A 21,970-nucleotide genomic window follows, 5' to 3' on the forward strand; every position below is an offset into this window, starting at 1 on the left:
AAATACATAGATGATTCTTTGAGGAAGACACTTGGTTGTCTTGTTTTGTCCTGTCAGGATTTTCAGAAACCTTAATATATCTTAATATAGATTGAAGGACCTCAATGGAGATATTCTATAGGCCCATTGGTGCTGCTGAATCTCAAAGCTGTAAGTCCTTAACTTAACAACCAATCACTTGACCAATAGCAAAAGAAAAAAAAATCACAAATTGCAGTCACATGACTGCAGGATACTGCAAATGGCTGTAAAGATAAGCTGGTTGCCAACCAACAAAATCCATTCATGTGACCATAAGGTGTACTTGTCGTATCTTCAAAAACAGGTTGTAGGGAGTTTTGGGGGGGTTGATTGTAACTTTGAATGGTCGCCAAGTAATAAATTGTAACTCAAGGACTTCCTCTACCTGCTGGTATCTTCACAATGGCTATTGTCCTATTAATTTTGAATCCAATTTTTTATTCACAAACACTTGGAATAATTTTCTTATTGCTTATAGGTTTGCTGTATTAAAACAGGCAGCAGAATGAATTTGGATCTGCAGGAAGCTAGAGTATGATTAGAAATAAATTTCTGAAAGCTGACTTATCAATTGTAGGAAAAAATCTTTTTCTTCTTTTGAAATTATGTTATTAATATGTCTGATTTAAAATACTTTGTATATTTTGACTTTAAGATAGAATGGCTTAGATGCATAAAGATAATTATCTTGGTATTTTACATTCGTTCCTCTTGTGCTCCATCCCAACCTTCCTTTTTTTGTTTTTTAAAATAAATTTTGTGGAAGCATAAAACTTGTCCGTGCTGCTCTCTAATATTTTTTATATACACGAGAAAAAAACACTACAGATTTTTTTTCAAAGATAGGAAGTAACCATTTTGCAATGAAGGCAAGCATTTGCTGTTCCTTTATTTAGAATAGTGGCAAGCAACTGCTAGAGTTGCTTGCAAGATTTGCTGATGAAATAGATTTCTTAACTTTCTGTCTTCGGCCTTGAGTCAATGTCTCCAAATCATATATATGGCCAAACACTTTCTGTGGTTAAATATCATGGATAGATCGAGAGACAGACAGATACTATGCAAACCATCTTCAACCAATAGGTCCAAAGTTTTTGAAGAAAGATAGTATCAATAACTATTGAAAATGGTCTCCAGTGAAATTGGCCTTTGAGTTAGGAGAATGCAGGTTGGGATTGTTTGATGCCAGAATGAGATTTGCCAATGGAATGAATTCTTCTTTCCTCATTAACAGAAGAGAGCAAGGAAAAATCCCACTGTGTAGATGGAAGCCATGGCATTTAACCCTTTGTTTGGAAGAATATGATAGCTCCCCGTATTTCTAAAGAAAATGTTATTGTCCTTCCCCTGCCCCTTTCTCTTAAACATCTACAGGATTGTTTACGAGCCTGCCAAGAACAGATTGAATCTCTCCTTGAATCTAGTCTTCGCCAGGCACAACAACACAACGTATCTTCAGAAACAAAGACTGTTGAAGAGGAAGCTGATCTTTCCTGCACACCCACTGATGTTAGAGATGTGAATATTTAAGGAGGACTTCAGTGATTGGATTTACTTGGCTGTTCCAGCAAATGACAAAAGGGCATCTGAGAAGGAATTGGTATCAAGATCTCCCCAGAAAACCTTTTCTCCAGAACTTTTTATACCAGAAGGGAAAATGTTATTCATTCTTTTTTCCTTGCTATTCCTTCCTTCCCTTATCAGTTTAGCAGGCAACCTACCCTCCCTAATTCCCAACTGTCTTAAAAAAAAGAAAAATAAAGTAGTATCTGCATGATCTCTCTAGGAACTTGTGCTGCATACATATGTGTATGCATGCATACATGTACGTTACAGACTAGGCATTACAAGCAACACACGTCGCCAGGGGAGTATTAATTTGTTTTTTGCATATTAAAAAGCCAACCATTTTTAAAGTAGAAGAGGGTGTTTTTAGATAGATTGTATGTTTTGGGTTTGTGTGTGCGCGTTTTCCCTTTTAAAAAGCATAGCTTTAATGCAGTTCTAGGCTTTTCTCTATCTTGCTTGCTTATGCATTTAGTCACTTTATAAGTCATCTGCAAATGTTTATTTTATTCTCTTAGGTTTAGCCTCTTCACCTTATAAATGGTTAATGTAATCTTTACATTAGTATATGTTAGTATACATCATTATTATATGTTAATCTTCTCTGCCTGTGGATTGCCTGTGCATAAGCCTTATAGAGTTCCACCTTAGCATGGCCAGAGAAAGGCGTTAACATATGTTCCAACAATAAAGAGAAATTGCAATAGTGACATAATATATTTTTGTAACCTTCCTGTTTTTTATAGTTACCTGTGTATACATAAAACATACTAGTTTTAACCCAAAAGATACACAGCCTACTTATGTCCAGGTTGAATCCACAGCTTATCTCTTAAAAAAAAGTTGTAAAACCATTCCATTTCAAAGCACTTTCAGTTCATTAGGTATAGGAAATACTTCCTTTTTTGTGTGTGTGGGAATTTTTTCTTCAAATGGAATGGTTTGGAAATTATATATATAAATATATATATAAATATATATATATATATAAAGTGCTTGTGTGCAAACTTGGAATTGCAAAGCAAGTGCATTTAACTATGGTGTTGAGGAAAGGTGTGTTTTTGGTCTTTTTTTTTTTTTCACCTGAAGGTTGTATTCCAGTCAGAGAAATTGCATTCACAAAATTGCCAGGATATCTTCCTAAACTTTTTGATAGAAAAGATATTTAGATGATTTTTTTGTGCCAATTCATTTTGTTAATATAAATTTAGGGGCCTAAAAGGTTTACCTATAGAACGCATATTTTGAGAGTGGTCTCTAGATGTTGTACAACTGAAGGCTTTTAAACACTAAAATGTATAATTTATAGTTGAGGCTAAAAAGAATATTTATTGCAGAGGATGTTCAGAAAGGCCAGTATAATTTGTAAAATAAATCGCCCCCTTGATTCTAACAAAATAAAAAAATTCTTTTTACCCTCAATATTACAGTTTAAGTTCATATTCCTGAGGATTTAAGACATTTTAAGATAGTTACACATTTGGCCTAGATATTTTCAAAATAGCGTTAACCACGAAAAAGGACCATAGTTAAAACTGTACAATTGGTGTACTTGAAAAAAAAAGATCTTAATCCAGTGTATTTCCCCTTCCTTTTTTAAAATTTAGCTACAAATAGAAAATTTGCACATCTTGGCTATGTATCTATTATTGTAGAAGGTAGCTGAAGGGACGTGGACATAGCTGTTGAAGTTGATGCTTGAGGAGAATGTGATGGCAAAATGTATGTGAGAAACTGCCGCTAAGGTGTTGATTGTAAAAAAAAGAAAAAAGGAAAAAAAAAAGAAAAGTTTTAAAAAGGAGAAAAAAAAGGAGCAGATGCTCCCACATTTTCTGTTGAGCTGCTATGGATAAATTCCCAGCATGAATTGAAAAAAAAAATAACATTGCTTTTCTGTATCTTTGTCATTGTGTTTTGCTGCTATTTTGTGGTCATTTTTTGTTTATACAATGTCATTATACTGCCATGTTATAGGTTTTAAATTTTCTCATAGAAAATTATACTATTGACATCATTTTTTTTGGTAGATTTTTTTTATGTGATCAATTTTACTTAATGTGATTACTGCTCTATTCCAAAAAAGGTTCCTGTTTCACAATACCTCATACTTCAGTTAACCGTGTTTAGATCAGGTTTTAATGTTCGTTCACAATGCCTCCTAGTTTTACTGCAAACAGAAATGCATTGGACATTATTCTGAATGGGTCTCGGCGATTTGCAACTAATTTGTGCTTATTTTAAAACAGCAAACATTTCAGAAGATTGAGTAATGTCAGGTTCTTTTGTTAATGCGTTTTTATAAAGTGGATTCTTTTTCTGATCTGGGGTTTATTATCATAGTAGTTTTAAGCTGTGTTATTAGCCACATTTGCTATATGAAAGGTGCATTATAATATAACTCTTATATGCCTTTTGATGTTTTCCACCAGAAAGGATTCATCATGCGGTATGATAGGTTATCTTCTGGAATTAAGTATTTTGTGTGTTTAATCTGTTATGATATATTAGGGTTTTTTGTTGATGATGTTAATTATAGCATAATGCTAATTTAAAACAAAAACAGAAAGCAACACTCAAGTAAGCAAATCTCAAATAAGCCAGCTAACCAAGTTGTACGGTGAAGAATAATCTAGTTGCCTGTATGCTGCTAAACCAAAACAGAATTAGAACTTCATTTTGAGGGCAATTGCAGTTAAGATCCTACCTAAAGACAACAGCCGTGTAATGCTACTAGCAGTCGCAGGACCCAGGAGGACTGGATAGATTCTGTCCACATTTCAGGAACATTTCTTACTGCTTACCTCATAGATACTTCTGTTTGTGGCATCTCTGTGTCTCTGAACCAACCAAGAAAATTGATGAGTTAATGGTTGTTTGTTTTATGATGTGTTTCACTGAGAAGTGGCAGCGTGTACTGCAGATTTTTAAAGTATTGTATGTACTAAAAGGCCAAATGCTGACAAGCAGGTTCACGTGCCAGCAGAGATGCTTTATTTGTCACATTGATATAACGATCTATAGAAATCCAAGCAATTCAGAATTGTACTTTTTATATATATATATCTATATATATGTATATTGTACTTATTGTCACCATTGGTCTGAAATGCACAGTCACCAACAGACCTGTAACGTAAGTTTCCAGCAAAAGAGAAAAACCTCCCCTAAAAGACTAGAAATAAATTTGTAAAACCCACTGCTGGTTTTCTGTTTTGTTGTTCAGTATGAACAATCGTCAATGATTTGCTGTGTTCCTTAGATTATTATTTATATTTAGTGTTCAGCATACAATGTATACAATCTGGTGTTCCTTTGGGATGACATTTGGGATATTGAATAAAAGTTGCAGAAAAGATTGACTTAAATACAGATCTATTGAGAATATAGGAATACAATGCTTCCCAACCAGTACAAAGCGTCCACATTAACTTTAATTTCATATAGTAGCCAGTGTTGCTACTGGATAAATGTTACTATTCCCTATGTCATTTAAAATGCATAACAGCAAAAAATATACTAAAATGGAGTTCTATGTAATGGAACTGAACTTAAAATACTATTTCTTCTCTTGTGCTCCAACAGAGCTTCCTTTCTGAACAGACCCACATTTTCTTTTTGTTTGTGCTTTTGGATTCAATCTATACAGCTTCTCAATGGAAGTGACAAACCACACATGAGATTTTGTATCTCTATAAATGTACTTTTGCCCCATGCTCAAAAAGGACAGGTGATCTAACAGCACCCAGGAGATCGGGTGGGAGAATGCTCTGACAAAGGCTAGAGATCCAAGCCTAGATCTACCTGTCCATACAGATTATAATTGGTTTACTTCCTGATCCAGTACTTAACATTTTCTTATATAGGAGTTGCAGACAAATTCTATTTCAACAACCAACATAGTTTTGAAGCCATCCAATAAGAATACAGCAGAATGTGTCCTTTTCCCATCCTAATGAAAAAGCCAGATAATTCCTTTAAAATTTACAATTCCAAAAGGACCAAAGCACATAACAAATTCAAATGAATTATCTTTTGGCTATAAATTTGGATTGTTATGAATAGGCAGCAGATTAAGATGCATATTGATAAACTATGTTTATGAAGAGTCATTAGAAATCACGTTTGAGGAATAGTACATTTTGTTATCTCTACAGAGGCCTTTAAAGTTCAGACTGCACTTTGTTCATAATTATGTAGTCTTCATGTTTAAAAATTGACGGGAGTTCTAAACCAATGGAGGTCATTGGTTATAGAAGTTGACTTGATCTTTAAATCAAAGTTTCAAATGAAAGCAGGAACATTGAAATAAATGGTCATGTATTATTAAACAACTTCAACTTCTCTTAGACAAAAGTATAAGGTTTTGGCTCTGCAAATCAAGCCATTTTGCTTTGAACCACAGATTATAGCTTAAGCATATGAAGGCAATCAATAAACAATAAACAAACTGGTTTAAAACAAACCTTAATTCAGTCTGGTGTATAAACAGCATTAAATTCTTGTTCCTGCTGTTTTAAATTTAATAAACTCATCCGGAGCATCTTTTGTGAAAGAACAACTTAACAATAAACCTGGATCAGGTAGAATGCCAGTAGCACTCAGATGCAGCACTTTCTCTGTTCAAGGATAACACTGCTCAGTTTTGAAACTACAATATGGGGTTGCTGTATGGAAGTGTTTATACCACACTTTCCCTGCGTCTACCAGCTGCAGCCTGGTAGCAGTAACAGACTTTATTTTACCTTCTCACTCAACCAGGCTAATATTTATAGAGAAAGGAAAAAGGAAGAAGTTACCACAGAAGTAGGCAGATGCAGGAATAGAAGCAGCATGGTGACTAACTAAAAATGGGGATGATCAGGAGATGTTTTCTAGACTCAGGCACTGCCTCTAGTCTGGGATAGTAGTTTACAGTCTAGATAACTTTTAAAAATCCAGCTATCTATATTGTCCTGAAAATACTGTTTGAAATTAAATTAATTAAAATAATGGAAACCAAATGATACTCCATATTTGCCATCAGTATTTGATCTGTATATTTCACTACCAATATTTTGTTTGACCAATCTGAAACCAAATCATTTGCATTTAAATAAAATGTAAAGAATTAACACAAATATTTGTATAAATCTGTTCAGCCTTTCCTGCATTCAATTTAAAACACTCCCACATATTCAGAAGGAAGATATGAAGACTCTACGTGTGTAATCATCTTGCAACTTACATGCTTAAGCCTAACGCTCACTGCAAAACTGACACATGAATGGCAGAGTACAATCCATCCCAAGCTTGGGCAGCTCAGCTTCAACTTCAAAACACCCATTTGGAACTTGAATTGAAACATGGAGAATGATTGGAACAGCTTCAAAACATTTTTAGTAAAGTCAGAACACATTCAGACCTGAAACTGCTGTTTCAAATTACACATCTCCACTTACTATCAGCAAAACAGCACCATTAACATATTTATCATTAAAGGTGGGCCATTTTTTATATTTCCTTAGCAGTTTTTATAACTAGGAAAATCTTTTGAAACTGCACACAAGATTTATTTATTCCATGTCATCCTAGATCAGGGGTCTTCAAACTTGACAGTTTTAAGACTTGTGGATTCAACTCCCAGAATTCCTCCTCCGGTCATGTTAGTTCAGGAATTCTGGGAGTTGAAGTCCACAAGTCTTAAACTTGCCAAGTTTGAAGACCCTTTTCCTAGATCAAGCCTTTATTTTTTTAAGTCCATCCTAATGGGTTGGATTACAATTTCAAAGTTTCCAGCCAGCACAACAATGGTCAGTCTAAGAATTATGAGTTATAGTTCAAGTTGGACACCTAATGCAAAGACTATAGTCATTAAAGAAGAAACTGATTTCTGAGGGAAAATTAAAGAGCCCAACAGAAAACAAGATGGATTAGGTGCTATACTCAATGACACAAACATGTTCTTATAATTCAAAGAGTTACTGAGAGTCCTGGTGACATGGCACTCTTCAAGGTTTTGGAAACACTGAATGACTAAACAAGTATAACAATCACAGGGCAGGAAACCAGGAGAAAGTGCTTTAGTAACAATTACATCCAATGACAGTCAGCAGAAATCTTCCTAGACATCAGACAGGCAAACTTTTTTCCACATTTTCTATAGGCCAAGGGTCTTCGAACTTGGCAAGTTTAAGGCTTGTGGACTTCAATTCCCAGTAGTCCTCAGCTAACATGACTAAAGGGGAAATTCTTGGAGTTGGAGTCCACAAGTCTTAAAGCTGTCAAGTTTGAAGACCCCTGCTATAGGCTGTGAGGATAGTAGTAACACCAAAACATCAGAGAGGGATTTTAACATCACTCCCAATTCCCATTTCAGCATTTTTCTTTGCTCCTTTTCCAACCAGACACATGTAAATATTTAGCATTTAAATGCTACATTCTATTGCAAGCTGCTTCAGAATCATTACAATGAAATCAGGGTAAGAAAATGGTATCAAATTTAATACATGACTATAGATTAATAATCATTCACAATTTCTATTTTGATTTTACTGTGTGCAGTTGCATTTGTAGAAACAATCAGATTGATAGGAAGACAGATAAGATATAGATGTATGCATATAAAGTAGCACATTAAGTCTTTATTTTTTTTAAGTGCCTAAATCTAAATTTGTCGTCCTTTTTTAATAAAGAAAAAAGGAATAGCTTGTTAGAGAACAATGTGGGCATGTGTTTTTAAGCTACTGTTCATGCAGTCTGGTCAGGACTGTGTGACACAGTATACAGTGTTTTGTCATCCAAGGAATGTCTTTGATCAAGCATTTATGCAAGAAGGGGGAAGAAACCATGAAACCCTAATCCGTTCCCACAGTCCAGTAAACGTGAGCTGGACAAACACTGGACAATAGAAGTAAAGCTTGCTATTGGAACAATAGCACCAACTAAAAAAATTAAAAGACCTGCTGATTCACATTCAAAAAAGATTCCATGCAATATTAGTCCCGAGCTTCTGAATTATAAACTTCATTTATCTTCCACATATTACTAAAAAGCAACCGTGTTTCAAATGCAAGGAAAAGCCATAGTTAATTTTACCATTTTGTAGAACTATTAAAAGAGTAAATTCCTAAGCAACATATATTGCATTCATTTATATTCTTAAAAACAGGAAGACACAATGCAACTATCGTTTCATTTGGTATTTGATTAAGAATCATTTATGAAATAAACTTGTTTCACTAGAGGGAAGAGAATATTTAGTCTTGTCAGGATAATTCTAGCTATTGTTTCCCAGAGACATTAAAAACAGACTTATATTTAAGGCACATGGAAAATGATGAAACATTTTTTAAAATCCTGCCTGTGTTATTTTTATAAATAATTCAAGGCAGCAAACATATTCTAATACTCTTTCCTCCCATTTTCCCCATAACAATAACTTTGATTGGGCTGAGAAAGAGAGATTGGCCCAAAGTTACCCAGCCACCCTCATGCCTAACTTAGAATTAGAACAATTTCGCGGATTCTAGACTGTTGCCTTAATGAAAAAAAAAGTTACATACCCCAAATAAAAAAAATTCAATAGGAAATTGTATTTTCCATAGATAATGTTCAATCTCATAAACTCTTCATGAGAATGTCACCAAACACGGATTCAGATGATTATCTACAAGATCAATTGTATTGGATTTACAAAGGGCTTTTCACAAAAGTACTCACAAGACTGAGTGGACCTAGAAGTTTGAGAAGAACATTAGTTATTAAGCTAATTTAATTAGAAAGACGGGGGGGGAGGAGTATTGATTTTTGTAAACTGAAGGATCAGGGCATTGCTGGGATTAATGATTTTTTAAATTTACAGTACTCATAAATTATCTGCAATTGACATAAACAATGAGGTGTCTGGGTTTGCTGAAGATCGCTATTTAATGAATGAATTCAATTTTGGTGCTGGCCAAATATGGACCGATTCTGAGCAGTTCACAATATAAAAAAAAACAAATACATCAGGATAAATGCAAAAGAAACAAACAGAAATGAAAGGGCAATTCTGAAACACTAATATCAAAATGTACGACAAATGCATCTAAACAAGGAATTCCACCCAACCTATTGCAAAGCCTGGGAGGACATTCTTTAAGACCTTCTAGAATGCCATCAGAATGAGAGCCATTTGAATTCAGTTGTGACCCAAAAAGGGATTGATCAAGAGAGTTTGGGATTATAATTGCTCATGCCATGAAAACGATTTAGATTGTAATTGCTGAGAAAAAGGCAAATTCAGGAGGAAAATTGTAATAATAAAGAACATTTCCAGAAGCGTCATGCTTACACGGATGCAATCTGAATCTGACCATTCCTGATTCCTGCTGGAATGTCATGTATAATTAAGGACCCCCCCAGTTTAAACAATTTAAAGAAGATGCGGAAAAGGACAACATGAATCATATACAACAGTAGCGAAAATGATTTCAATGCTGGATGCAATAAAAAATTGCATAAATAAAATTAGTTCTTCCCCCTTCCATCTTGTTAGGTGGGTTGGATCAGAAAAGATGTGACACTGTACAGAAAGAAAAGACTGAAAATATTAGAAAGAACATTGTACCGTATTAACTTGCACGAATCCCACCACAATGTTCCCCGGGTATCTTATATTCCTTTCATGTTGATAGACATACTGATAATGGGACTCCAATATATGGGAACTGCAGTCCAACAGATCAGGACATAGATTGGAAAAAAGCTAACTGTATCAACAGGCTGATTTACCAATAGTCCCTCTTTTGAGCCCTAACATCCTGCCCTCATTTCTATCAGTAACCTCTCCTTTGTAGTCTTGGGATATGCATGAGAAGATAGTTTGGAAACTTAATTAACTCAAATAAAACTGCATGTTTATTCACTAGAAATAAGTGATATGACCACTCTGTCAGTCCTTTGCCAGCAGTCAATCAACTTACAGGTCCTCTTTGATCCTTTGGTGCTGACATTAAAGCCTTTGGTAGCAAGCTAGAAAATCTTAAGCAAATCCTTCTCCCTTATCTCCTTACCCCTGTCCTGATGAGAGATGTATATGGAATGCTTTCTTCAGGACAATATAGGCTAAACAAAAACATTACTTTTTGAGTGGCTTTTCTACTGTTTGAAAAAAGTCTGAATGCCTACTGTTCAATGAAATATTTTCTATTTTTCACATACTATCTATATATTAATTGCATTTGATTATTTTCACGATCTTTCTTAAATATTCTGATAATGTTTCAAGGGGTTCAGGTGGTGTGCAGAGAAGGAACACAGTAAATTCAATGCAAAAACAAGATGTGCTACACCAAGTCAAGCAAAGCATCACATTTAGGTTTTTAAAAAAGTTTTTATTCTAAATCTCAATAAATACTCAAACATTTTCCCCAAATACATTCAAACAGTTATCTAGCTGAATGTACCACATAATACTTAGGAAAACAAAAGGCAATGCACTACTTAGGATCAAAGCAGAAAGGTCATTTTTGTCTGTGTCAAACATCACTGCAAATTCTTAAACAAGGGAGTAATTTCTTATACATGTTAATGATCTGGGTTGTGTTACTCCCTGTACAGTCTTTGATATAATTAAATCTTTACCTTAAAAGTGCCGCCTGGAAAAAGACATTATGCACTTGCCATAGTGTATATTTAATTTGGTAGCATGAAGAACAATGGGGTAGATATAAAAGCATTTTTTGATCTTAGGTTTCAGAAACCTTTCAAACTGAGATTAATCTCTGTTGTGTAAATCAAGTTCATATAAGGCAACCAACAATGCCTTTTCTAAGCAATTTTTGCAGGTGGATTTGTTATTAATTTTTCTCTTTTCCACCAAAATGAGGTACACTGAACGTAACAGTTTTTAAAAACTTTTTTTAAAAAAGTTTTAGCTTTTAAAAAATAATAATTAGGTTTTGGTATTTAATAGTATGTAAAAACCTAAATCTCTAACTTGTGGAAACCCACTTCGATTATGTGTTATAATTTTACCAGTAACAGTGTTGGTGTACAAAAAGTCATATTCTGAAAACTGACATCTTCAAAGTAACATTTGTTCTAGTGTCACAAACTTTTCTTACCATAGTATTTGAACAAATTACTATTTGCACATCATAGTATTTGAACAAAGAATTCTTTGCACAAAATACTCTATCTTTTGCTTCTTCCTTGTATTATCCAAAAGTGTTTCTGGAAAATTAAAAAGGACTCTTGAAAAGCACGTATTTTGATTGCAAATCAACCATATGCTTCCATATTAGTGTTTTAATTATTATTTTTTCCCTGAAGTAAAAACATTATCAATAAATGGGTTAAAACAGAGAATTTTCACAGAAGGCCACTTTAAGTAACAGACTGAATTACAACAAGAATCACTTTGAAGAAAATAGTATTTTAGTACAAATATCAGAATATAACACATAACAGGCAGTGAATTTGGCCAACCATATTATGATCAATACAACCAATACTAACAATTCAATTGTGAATATAATTTCAGTTATGGGTAAAGCATCAGATTTACCATTGACTATATAAATGAACTTTCAGCTGCTTAGCAAATATTCAGTTATTGCACTTCCATTTTTTAAAACAAAAACTTTCTTCTTAAAGCCAATGTAGTTAAAACGATTTACCATTTCTAACAAAAACATAGGAATTTTAAGTTTGAAAGCTGATATAATTATTTTTCCCACTAGGTGGCCCTAATCAGAGGTTTCTAATATCTCAATAATTTAAAGTTAATCTGATTCATACAGATACAGCATGAAGGAATTTAGTAGGATTTTAACACAATTCAGGTTTCTCCTGATCTTTGTCAGCCCAAAGCAACAAATACAACCAACACAGCAATGCAGTACAAGGAATGGGAAATGCATCCCCCATGATTTAGTTACTATAGTGTTGTTCAAAATAAATATACTCAACTTTTTATTTAAAAAAGCATACTGAAGATAGGGGCTTAGCTCTTGGGACTTTAAAGCAAGAAGAAAAATGTTGTCATTTCAAAACAAAATTTTAACTCTGCTCCCCTTCAGCTGCCTTTGTTTTCAGTGCCAGGCAAAAGAGCTTTCAACTTCAGGACTTGGTAAATATATGCTAAATCGTAATTCTTACTAATTGACTATTGCACTGATTGCATTATTGTATTTTAATTATTATTCTTGTATGTTGTCTCTCAGCACTGTAAACCATCCAAGGAAGGCCTGAGCCTGAGATGCAGCATGCATACTTTAAAAATGAATAAATATATAAATATGCAATTTCAAATGATGGCATAAAAACTCATACAACGGCCTGTATTTGGGCTGGTAGACTTAAGTTTGCAACTTATTTCCTCTAAACTGCCAAAGGGAAGGAAAATAATAAGAGGGAAACAGGACATAATAGAACATGCCCACAAGCCAAATGAATCTCACCTTGTCTATTAAAATTATTCATAAAACTGTGCAGCAAGAGTGCCAGATTGGCCTCTGAAGGCACTTTCTGCAAGATACAAAAATCTCTACAGGTCTTCATGTGTTTCTTCCAAATAAAGTTTATTTTCAAAATATACCTTAGCACTTTCATAATGATGATGGTGATCACTATTGTTTCTAAAAAGAAAGCAACTAACAGAAAAATCAGTTTATCTGGGAGCCTCCAAAATTAATTTACAAATAAAGTACACACCCCATCTGAGATACACTTGTAAAACTAGATACACTGATAACATGTTTCAAATTTGTGGTCTTCGCACTAATATAGTGAAATATGTACATTTTACTCACTTCCTACAGAATGCCTATTTTAGGAAGGCACTTTTCAGAGTGTTTACAAAATCTACTTTAAAATTCTTAAGCTGCTTTATGGATAATCCTCATCTTGCCATTCATTTGGTGACTATCTGTAGTTACAACAGCACTGAAAAAAGTGTTATATGACCACTGCAGCACTCCTAGTCATGTGATCCATGCAACCAGCATGTACTTACAACAGCAGGTCACATGCTTGCCATTTGCAATCTTTCCAGTCAACTTCCCATAGGTTAATGGGAAAGACAGATTGATTTAACTACTGATTCACCTATTGACTACAGCAAAAAAGATCATAAAATTAGGTGTTTATCATTTAAAAAACACATCTAATGACAGAAGCCCCAATCCCAATTGTGATCATAGGTCGAGGACTACTTACAATCACCTTTTAAATATAAATGGTGGCAATAGGTTATTAATGAGTCAGATTGGTATAATATTTAAGGCTTCAGGTTAAAAACTAGAAGACCATGAGATCTAGTCCCATCTTTGGCACAAAGCCAGCTGGATGATCTTGAGCCAGCCACTTTTCTCAGCCTTAGGAAGTAGGCAAGGGCAAATCACTTCTGAAAAATTCTTGCCAAAAAACCTGCAGGGACTTTTCCAGGCTGTCTCTAGGAATCAGACACAATTGAAGAAAAAAAAACACTATTTAGCTGATGTTCCATAGACCAATTTTCTTCTGTAATATTAATGTGTAACATTAATTTCTGGAAGAGTATGTTAACCATCAGGCTGAAGCCACCATTGAGCTTGAATGTACAAGTTAAAACAATGATACAATTTGAGTATAATAATATAAAGTTATTAGCTTTATCTTTGTCGTTTTCTGCTCACTGGGTAGAAAAGAAAAGATGATCACTCTGTGTGAGAAGTAACCATTCTTTATATCCAACAGCAATTTTCTTTTTATGTTACTTTCAAAATGAAAATGAAATTCTCTCAGAACCAAGTCTTAAATCAGATGGAATGTGCAATAATGAGCAAATCTAAAAAGAAAAGAAATTTAGAAATGTTAATATTTTAATTAAATATTAGATATCACCTTCCTCTGTTCCTGTAATGTTCCATTACAATAATGTTATTTGTTTTGAACACATGATGAGTACAGTTTGTATTCCAACAATGAAATTGGGCACATACTTGTTTAAACCGTCCCCTAATTTTCTCCAAGTCATCTTGAAGTTTGTCATAAACTGGATCTTCCAAAGGAAAGTTTTGAATCATCTCTATTAACTGCTCCAGGACTTTTATCTTTTTACTGAAACAAAATTGATTTAATAATGTCACACACAGTTATTTTCAAAGTCCATCTACATACCATCTGCTTTAATATAGTTTACTACTTCCGTTTGTTCTAACACTCACAAGATGGGTCATGAAACCAAGACTATTGTTCACTATCATTAATAATATTAATTATAATACAGATTCAAATAATGCACTAACATTACAGCATTTAGAATCAATGGTGTTTATGAAGACAAATTATACAGCTTGGCATAAAAACACTCAAGACTATTTAGAATTATGGATCAATTCCAACCGTTTCCTTCTTTACATCCATTAACAAAGCAGGTGGTATGTGTTTGTAGTTCAGAACATTTGCTCCCTGCCAAATGTATTTCAATCCTTCTCCAAATCCACATCTTCTAGGCAGTATTGTCACCAGATAATGGAAGTCACTGTAGAAAATGTTCCTATATTTGTTTTGTAGCATTTCATCATATATGAATGAATGAATGATTTTGGAACAATCTGCCTATGAATGGAGTTTCATTCTCTTATTTTATGATAACTTTATAAAGCAGTAACACTTTAAGAAAAATGAGGTAAAACTTAAACCACCCATCCCCCATTCACAAAACTGAAAATGACAAATTCCAAATAATAAAGCATAGATATTCTTTTACATTTGATCTCCTCTCTCAGATCTTTAGTAATTATTGACAATTAAAAACCATCTTTTTAACAGAAAAGGGAAATGGAAACTGCATTTGCACAATCTAAATAGTTTACCAATTCCAAGGCACTTCCAGTGTGCTACAATAATACAGCGTAGGCTGCAGTGACTGGAGTGCAACCTAGTGATATGATCTAAGATGAGTTTGAGGTGGTGAATCCTAGAAAACAAACAGGGCTCTCTCTACTATCCACTCAGCCACTTACTTCCTGCATCCAGGTTCCTCCTAGGTTATGAAAACAGCAAGGAAAATGATTCGCATTGCATGCAGTAGCGTCAATTTCCTTGATGAAGGGGGTGGTGTTTGTCCCCAACCTTGAAAGAGGCAGAGATATATCCCCTTCTCAAGAGGCCATCCATGGACCAATGGTTTTCAATAACTATTGACCAGTTTCCAACCTTCCCTCTTTGGGTAAGGTTGCTCAAAAGGTAGTCAGTCTGCAGCTAAGGAATGGATTATATGGACACATTCCAGTCAAGTTTCAAGCTGGGATTTAGTACTGAGACAACTTTGGTCACCTTTATGGACCTTGATCTCTTGGTGGCTTTTGATATCAACCACAGTATTTTTCTGAGCCAGCTCCATGGGTTGGGGATGGGAGCACCATTTTACAGTGAAACATTCCTTTCTCCGGGACTCGTTGGTGTTACTTGGTGGTGAGAGATTGTTCCCTAGGCCTCTCATTTGTGAAATACCTCAAGTTCTGTTTTCTCTCCCCTCTTTTTCAACATTTACATGAGACCTCTGACCAATGAGACACCACCAATTTGGGGTTCAGTATCATCAGTACTTTGATTATATCTATTATATATTTTGATTCTGAGGCAGCCAAGTGAAAGTGTTGAGATTCTGTTCCAGTATCTGGAGGCAGGTTTTTACTTCCCAGATCTGGGGATATTCACTTTGATTTTGGATGGGGTTGCTCTTCGCAATTCAAGGACTGTGCACAATTTGGGAGGGTCTCCTAGAGTCACATTTCTACTCAGTGAGATGTGGCAGCTGTGGCCACAAAGGCTTTTACCCAGGTTCATCTACTGTACTCTTTCTTAGCCCATGGAGTCCTTCAGATAGACGCTCATACAGTCACCTCAGTTTGATTACTGCAACCCTGGTTCACAATGCAGCAGCACAGATAGAGATAGGCACCTCTCAGTATGTCCATGTAACACATCTTCACAAGCTGCACTGCCAGTTTGCTTCCAGGTGTGATAAGTACAGGGTGCTACCTATAACAAACTACATAGTAGAGAGGATCAGGTCTCCTGTTTCCTATAGTATTTAACCAACTGTTTCAATCCAGCAGGGTTGGCATACTCCAGTGTCAATCAATTAAACAGTGCCACTCATCGGGATTTTTTTCTTTGCTATGTTCATATTTTTTTGCACTGTTCCATTTTTTAAAAGTTTTAACAACTGTAAACATCCAGAAACACTAGTTAGGCAGCATATACATTTAATAAATTTATTTTATTAAATCAAAATCAAAATGAAAAGTGTAGTAACTTTAAACAGCTAAATTCAATAAGACTGATAAAAATGTCAGTTTCAACAAACACCACAGGTTGCTGTACTTGAAAACATCTGAAAACTAAAAGCATCTGAAAACATTTCTGCGTGTTTGTTGGTACACACTGAAGTCACATCCAATTATCATCCTGGTACAATTGTGGATATACTCTTTCAGCACTATTTTCTGGGAACCAACTAAATCCATAGAAAAGCATTTGAATATGGACTATCCTTCTATGAACTACTGAACAAAGATTTGTTGAGAATGATGCCACTGATAGAAAGGGAAAAAAGTGGAGGATAATAGGGGATAATAGATATAATCAAAGTACTGATTTTCTTTTCTCTGCTGCTACAATTCTACATATTTTACAATTACAGCAACTGCTCAATCCTCCAGAACAAATTTCCAATAGAGCAGGAAAAATGATAAAAATCTTTTTCCAAAATCAGCATTCTTCCTTTGAGAATTCCCCACTAGATCAGATAACTTTCTTGACAATAAGGTGTCCCATACTTAGGTAACAGAATTTTGATGTTCCCGTCCCCACAAATTTACCTGCATTTTTCATCTGAAGTTTTCTGAAGCAACTGTTGCCACGTCAGTGCAAAACCAAGGTATGAGCCTATCTGTAAATTTGAGAAGTGATCGTTTTATTTTAAACCCACTAACATTAATTTTCATATGTTTATAGTTACAGAGCTATAAAAACTACAAAGTTCATTTATAAATTAATGTAACATTTCAGCCTATACACATTGACAAGAATACTGCTTCTTTAATAAAAAAAACTATTTTTTTGTTTTTTAAAACATACTTCTGAGCCAATTCTGGCACCCTGCTGTATTCCATGTTGCCTTCCTTCCACAATACCAGCCTGGACTCCTTCAGCATAACCATCTTGATAGCCTTCACCATGAAATCTGTTTTGAAAGAGCAAGCCATATAAATGTATCCTTTCATTTAACTGTCATGCATGTTTATTCCACATAATCCTGTAAATTCCAACTGATTTCCAAAGGATTTAAGCAATGTTATATAACACACTGAACATATTATAGCTTATAATTATATATATTTAGCTTATAATCCCATATAAAGTATGACATATATACTTGCTTAGATGTAAGTATTGAATTCTATAAGGCTCTTCTCTGATTAATATTTTTTTCATCTGTATTTTGTCTTTATTATTACTTTTACAAAAAAGACAAGGCAGCAAACATATCCAACATACCTTCCTCCTACTTTCCTCACAATAATTTTCGGAATTGAGTCAGTTCTGAGTGGTGACTGGCTCAAGGTCACCCAACTTGCTTTCATAGCTCTAATTGGGATTAGAACACATGACCTCCTAGTTTCTAGTTTGGTGCCTTTAACCATATTTAGAATCAATTTTGTTGTGTTCTATTAAAATATAATTACATATTGTACATTTATTAAGAATTTAAAATTGGTCCTTTCATAAATAGCAAATAGTAAGTAGCAAATAGTGTTATCTTCAAATTCTTCTTTCAATGAATTGTACAAGAAAGAATTCCATTAATGTAAAATATTTATCTCATTCCATTTGTAATCTACAGTAAAACAGGATCACTTTAATAATTTTCAATACTTAAAAAAATTTAAAGCAACATTGAAGTTTTATGGCACTATACTTCTAAACCAGTTGTATGAAAACATCAACTGTATGATTGATTTTTGAAATAGAATGAGATGTAGTCAAATTTAATCTAAATTTGTTAAATTATAATGGTAACAAATTGTAAAATTGATGTGGGCCAGCATTGTCATATTTATTTTCCTTTTTCTAAACATGTAACTTAATTATGGCTTTTGCCATTCAACATAACTGAACTGATTCGCATCGCATTCACAATGTTACTGAACCTGTAATGTATCCTATTATATCTTCCAATAATTCTTTCACTGCAGACTACTTTATGCCTAACTTCCAAAAAACCCTAGGCAACCTTTTAAAACTATTTGCCTTAAAAAAAAAAATACGTTAAAACTGCAAAACAAATACAGCACAAAACACATTTCTATCTCCTTTAAATTAAAACACATGACTATAAGGATGCACCAAAACAAGCTGTTATGAGCCCTGGGGAATAAAGAGAGTACTGTATAGGTAATATAACAGCAAGCCTATTGATGTCAAACTTTCACCTTCTGATCAGCATGGCTAAAAAGAGTGATGGAGATGGCAATTCAATACAGTTGAAGGCCACTACCCTGAGAGAACCTATGACAATTATCAGTTTCATTACACTGTACTATCCTTGTGAGCCAACTCATTTTGCAGTTAAGGAAAACAAAAAGAGTAACCAATTTCCCAGATCGGTAGTCGCTAACCGGTGGTCCGTGGCCCACTGGTGTTCCGCAAGAAAATTTTGGTGGTCCGCAGAGAAATGTCACCTCCAGAGCACCCCCCAAAGCAATTAATCCACACTGTGCGGGAACACAAGGCTGTGCCGCCCACATGGCCTGCGGAAACCCTCCCCACCCGCCCACTCCTTACCTGGTAAACTTGCCTGCTAAATTACTATTTTTCCTCCCCACCTCCCATCAGCTGTTCTGCTGTTCCGGGAGATTTAGATTAGCTAGAAAGCAGGAAATTGTTGCATTTCTTGCTTTCTAGCTAATCTTTAGATCTTGGGCTCTAAGCAGAGCTGAACCTCCCTTAGGACTGAAACTTCTATTATTCAGGTACAGACTCAGATAGCAGATGGCAGAAACACAGATCTCTAAGTGAATCTGTAATTCTGTGAGCAACTCAATCTGCCTGCCTGCCTTTGGGGTAAAAATGGCTTTTTATAAAAAAAATCAATATTTACATCAATATTTATAATATTTACATACAAGCCATACCCAGCCAGTCACATGACTACCAAGCCACACCCACAAGGCCACACCTAAGAACCGGTTAAGAAATTTGAATCCCACCCCTGCCTGTGTGTGTGTGTGTGTGTGTGTGTCTGTGAGGAGGGGGCGTGTTAGATTAGATCTCTCTCTCTCTCTGTCTCTCTCTCCAACCTCAGCAAGCTATCATTAGTCAAAATTCATATTAGTGGTCCCTGGGATTTAAAATTATGAGTTTGGTGGTTCCTGAGGTCCAAAAGGTTGGCGACCCCTGTCCTAGATGACCTAAAGCAGGAATATCATGTGACATATTTTTCCCTTTGCTAAACCAGGTTTGGGCATGGTCAGCGTGTGATGCATCCAACCCGTGGGCCACGAGTTTGGCAACCTTAACCTAAAGCCTTTCTTTTCTGAATAAGGGCTTGAATTGCTTGAGCCAAATTCCCACCCAAGATTTTTTTTTTAAACTTCAGTATGTAGAAATTTGGCATATAAAACGTTTCCCTTGTCTCATATCTCTGCCAAGACCAGGTGAAGAGAAAGAAATCAGAAATTCTATCATGCAGAGGTAAAGGACTGGCGAAGAATTCTGGGAGTTGAAGTCCACAAGTCTTAAAGTTGCCAAGGTTGGGGGCCCCTGCTTTATGTGTTTTAGCCTTCAGTCCCATAATCCTCTTTGCTGCTCTTCTCTGCACTCTTTCTACCCAGAGCGACCCTTCACCAAACCGAATCGTACCGGAGGAGCCACTTGGCAGGAAAACCTCAACGTACCCTCAGCAACGAATTTCTCCCGCTTTTTGCGGGAGACATTAAAACAGAGGAAGGAGCTGAAGGGAGGATGCCGTTACTCGGTTCCGTTTGGCCTTCCCCGCGGTTAGAGACACGCCTTTCCCATCCCGTTCAGTGCCAAAACGAAAGCGGGGAAGTGGCGGCGCCCTACCTCGTTTCTGCCATGACGATAGCATCGAAGGCGTCGCTCTCCCCCTCAGCGGCCGCCATGGCTTCCGCCGATTCCAAAACCGCCGCACCGCGCGTCCCTTCCACCGACGGCAAGCCATAAGGACCAAACCAACGCGGCCTCTTCGCGCATGCTCCAAAAAGGCGCCGGCTCACGTCACAAGCCGAAGGCGCTTTCGGGGAGGTTGGACAGGTCTCTCGGCGCGCCTTTGCCCTTCCCACGTTAGCCGCTAGAGGGAGCAAGTCTCCTTCGGAAAACAGATGGGAGAGTTTGTTTTGGAAAGTGCAAGGCGGACTTCCTCGGGCTCTTTCCCAGGTGGCGCTTTTATTGCGGCACGGATTTTGTTGCTGGATGCATTCCCCCCAATCCTGCTTGACAAGAGATGATCGGTATGACCATGACCAGATGTGATTCCGTTTTGAATACTTTGGTCCTTAAATTTTTCTTAGTGGGACCAATCGGTAACTACATTGGTTTAATAAGGGGGAGGGAATGTCTTCCGTGGCTTTCTTTTCCTTCTTTCCTGTTTGAGCAAATGTATTGTTGTAGAGCAGTTCTGAAAATTGAATAGGCCAGTTTGGGGATTTTTAAAAAAAAAATTTCTTTCAACAGGATTACAGTACAATTTACAAAAATTGAAATAATACAATACACTTGAAAGTGATTGCCCAGTTATGTGCCATCAAATCACGTAGCTTTCCATTTAGCCCTTACTGAGAACTTAGAACTGGTCATCCTCTTTTTCCTTCCCCCTTTCCCAATCCTCTCCAGAAAATGTTATCTTTGTAGCTTGGCTGGAATGTTTTTACTGCTGTCATCGCCACCACAAAGCATCACTTTGATTCCTTGAAGCTGCTCAAAGCTTTTCTCTGTCTGAATTAAAATGGAGCTAGGATCAGCACCTCAAATTATCTTAGTTTTGTTGGGGGGGGGGGTGTTTTCCTATTCCCCGTCAATATTGTTTTTAGTGCTCTCAGGTTTGCTTCAGAGGGAAACAAATGGCTTTTATAGGCCATGATCAGAAAAGATTAACTATTTCTAAACACAACTGGGTCCCAGGTCTTAAATTCATTATCTAGTACCTCATGTCATTTTCCCCCTTTGCAATCTACCTTATATTTGTTTGGGAAATAGTAGAACAGAAAGCTAGGTACATCCTCAAGAGCCCTTGAACAAAGGCGGTATATAGACAGTCCTTAACTTTATTTATGTATTTATTTAATTTATATTGTCGCCTATTCGCCCATGGCGACTCGAGGTGGCTTATGCAATGTAAAACCATATT

The 21,970-nt window shown here is 35.7% G+C and overlaps 2 protein-coding genes across 4 annotated transcripts in view; one reads left to right on the plus strand and one right to left on the minus strand.

Annotated features, from left to right (window-relative positions):
• The window catches only part of CCND1 (cyclin D1), a 21,927-nt gene extending 17,144 nt beyond the window's left edge, over nucleotides 1-4,783 (plus strand). Inside the window, exon 5 of the mRNA XM_087921274.1 lies at nucleotides 1,396-4,783. Within this exon, the coding sequence (XP_087777400.1) occupies nucleotides 1,396-1,551 (156 nt within the window). The 3' untranslated portion in view covers nucleotides 1,552-4,783. The remainder of the gene's footprint in view (nucleotides 1-1,395) is intronic.
• LTO1 (LTO1 maturation factor of ABCE1) overlaps nucleotides 1-20,817 on the minus strand; it is a 24,015-nt gene extending 3,198 nt beyond the window's left edge. The window contains exons 1-5 of one of the 3 annotated variants that reach the window (XM_026706658.2): nucleotides 20,668-20,817; nucleotides 17,680-17,785; nucleotides 17,421-17,491; nucleotides 14,532-14,649; nucleotides 10,920-14,377 (exon numbers count right to left, since the gene is read on the minus strand). In XM_026706658.2, the coding sequence (XP_026562443.1) occupies nucleotides 14,309-14,377; nucleotides 14,532-14,649; nucleotides 17,421-17,491; nucleotides 17,680-17,785; nucleotides 20,668-20,726 (423 nt within the window). In that variant the 5' untranslated portion in view covers nucleotides 20,727-20,817 and the 3' untranslated portion in view covers nucleotides 10,920-14,308. Of the gene's footprint in view, nucleotides 1-10,919; nucleotides 14,378-14,409; nucleotides 14,650-17,420; nucleotides 17,492-17,679; nucleotides 17,786-20,667 lie in introns of those variants that run through there. The other 2 variants (XM_087921276.1, XM_087921275.1) reach the window with 2 other exon arrangements.
• Between the last annotated feature and the right edge of the window lie 1,153 nt (nucleotides 20,818-21,970).

This window comes from Pseudonaja textilis, chromosome 1, assembly GCF_049901715.1.
Source record: "Pseudonaja textilis isolate UNSWEBS1 chromosome 1, rPseTex1.2, whole genome shotgun sequence".
In the NCBI taxonomy this organism is placed as follows: Eukaryota; Metazoa; Chordata; class Lepidosauria; order Squamata; family Elapidae; genus Pseudonaja; species Pseudonaja textilis.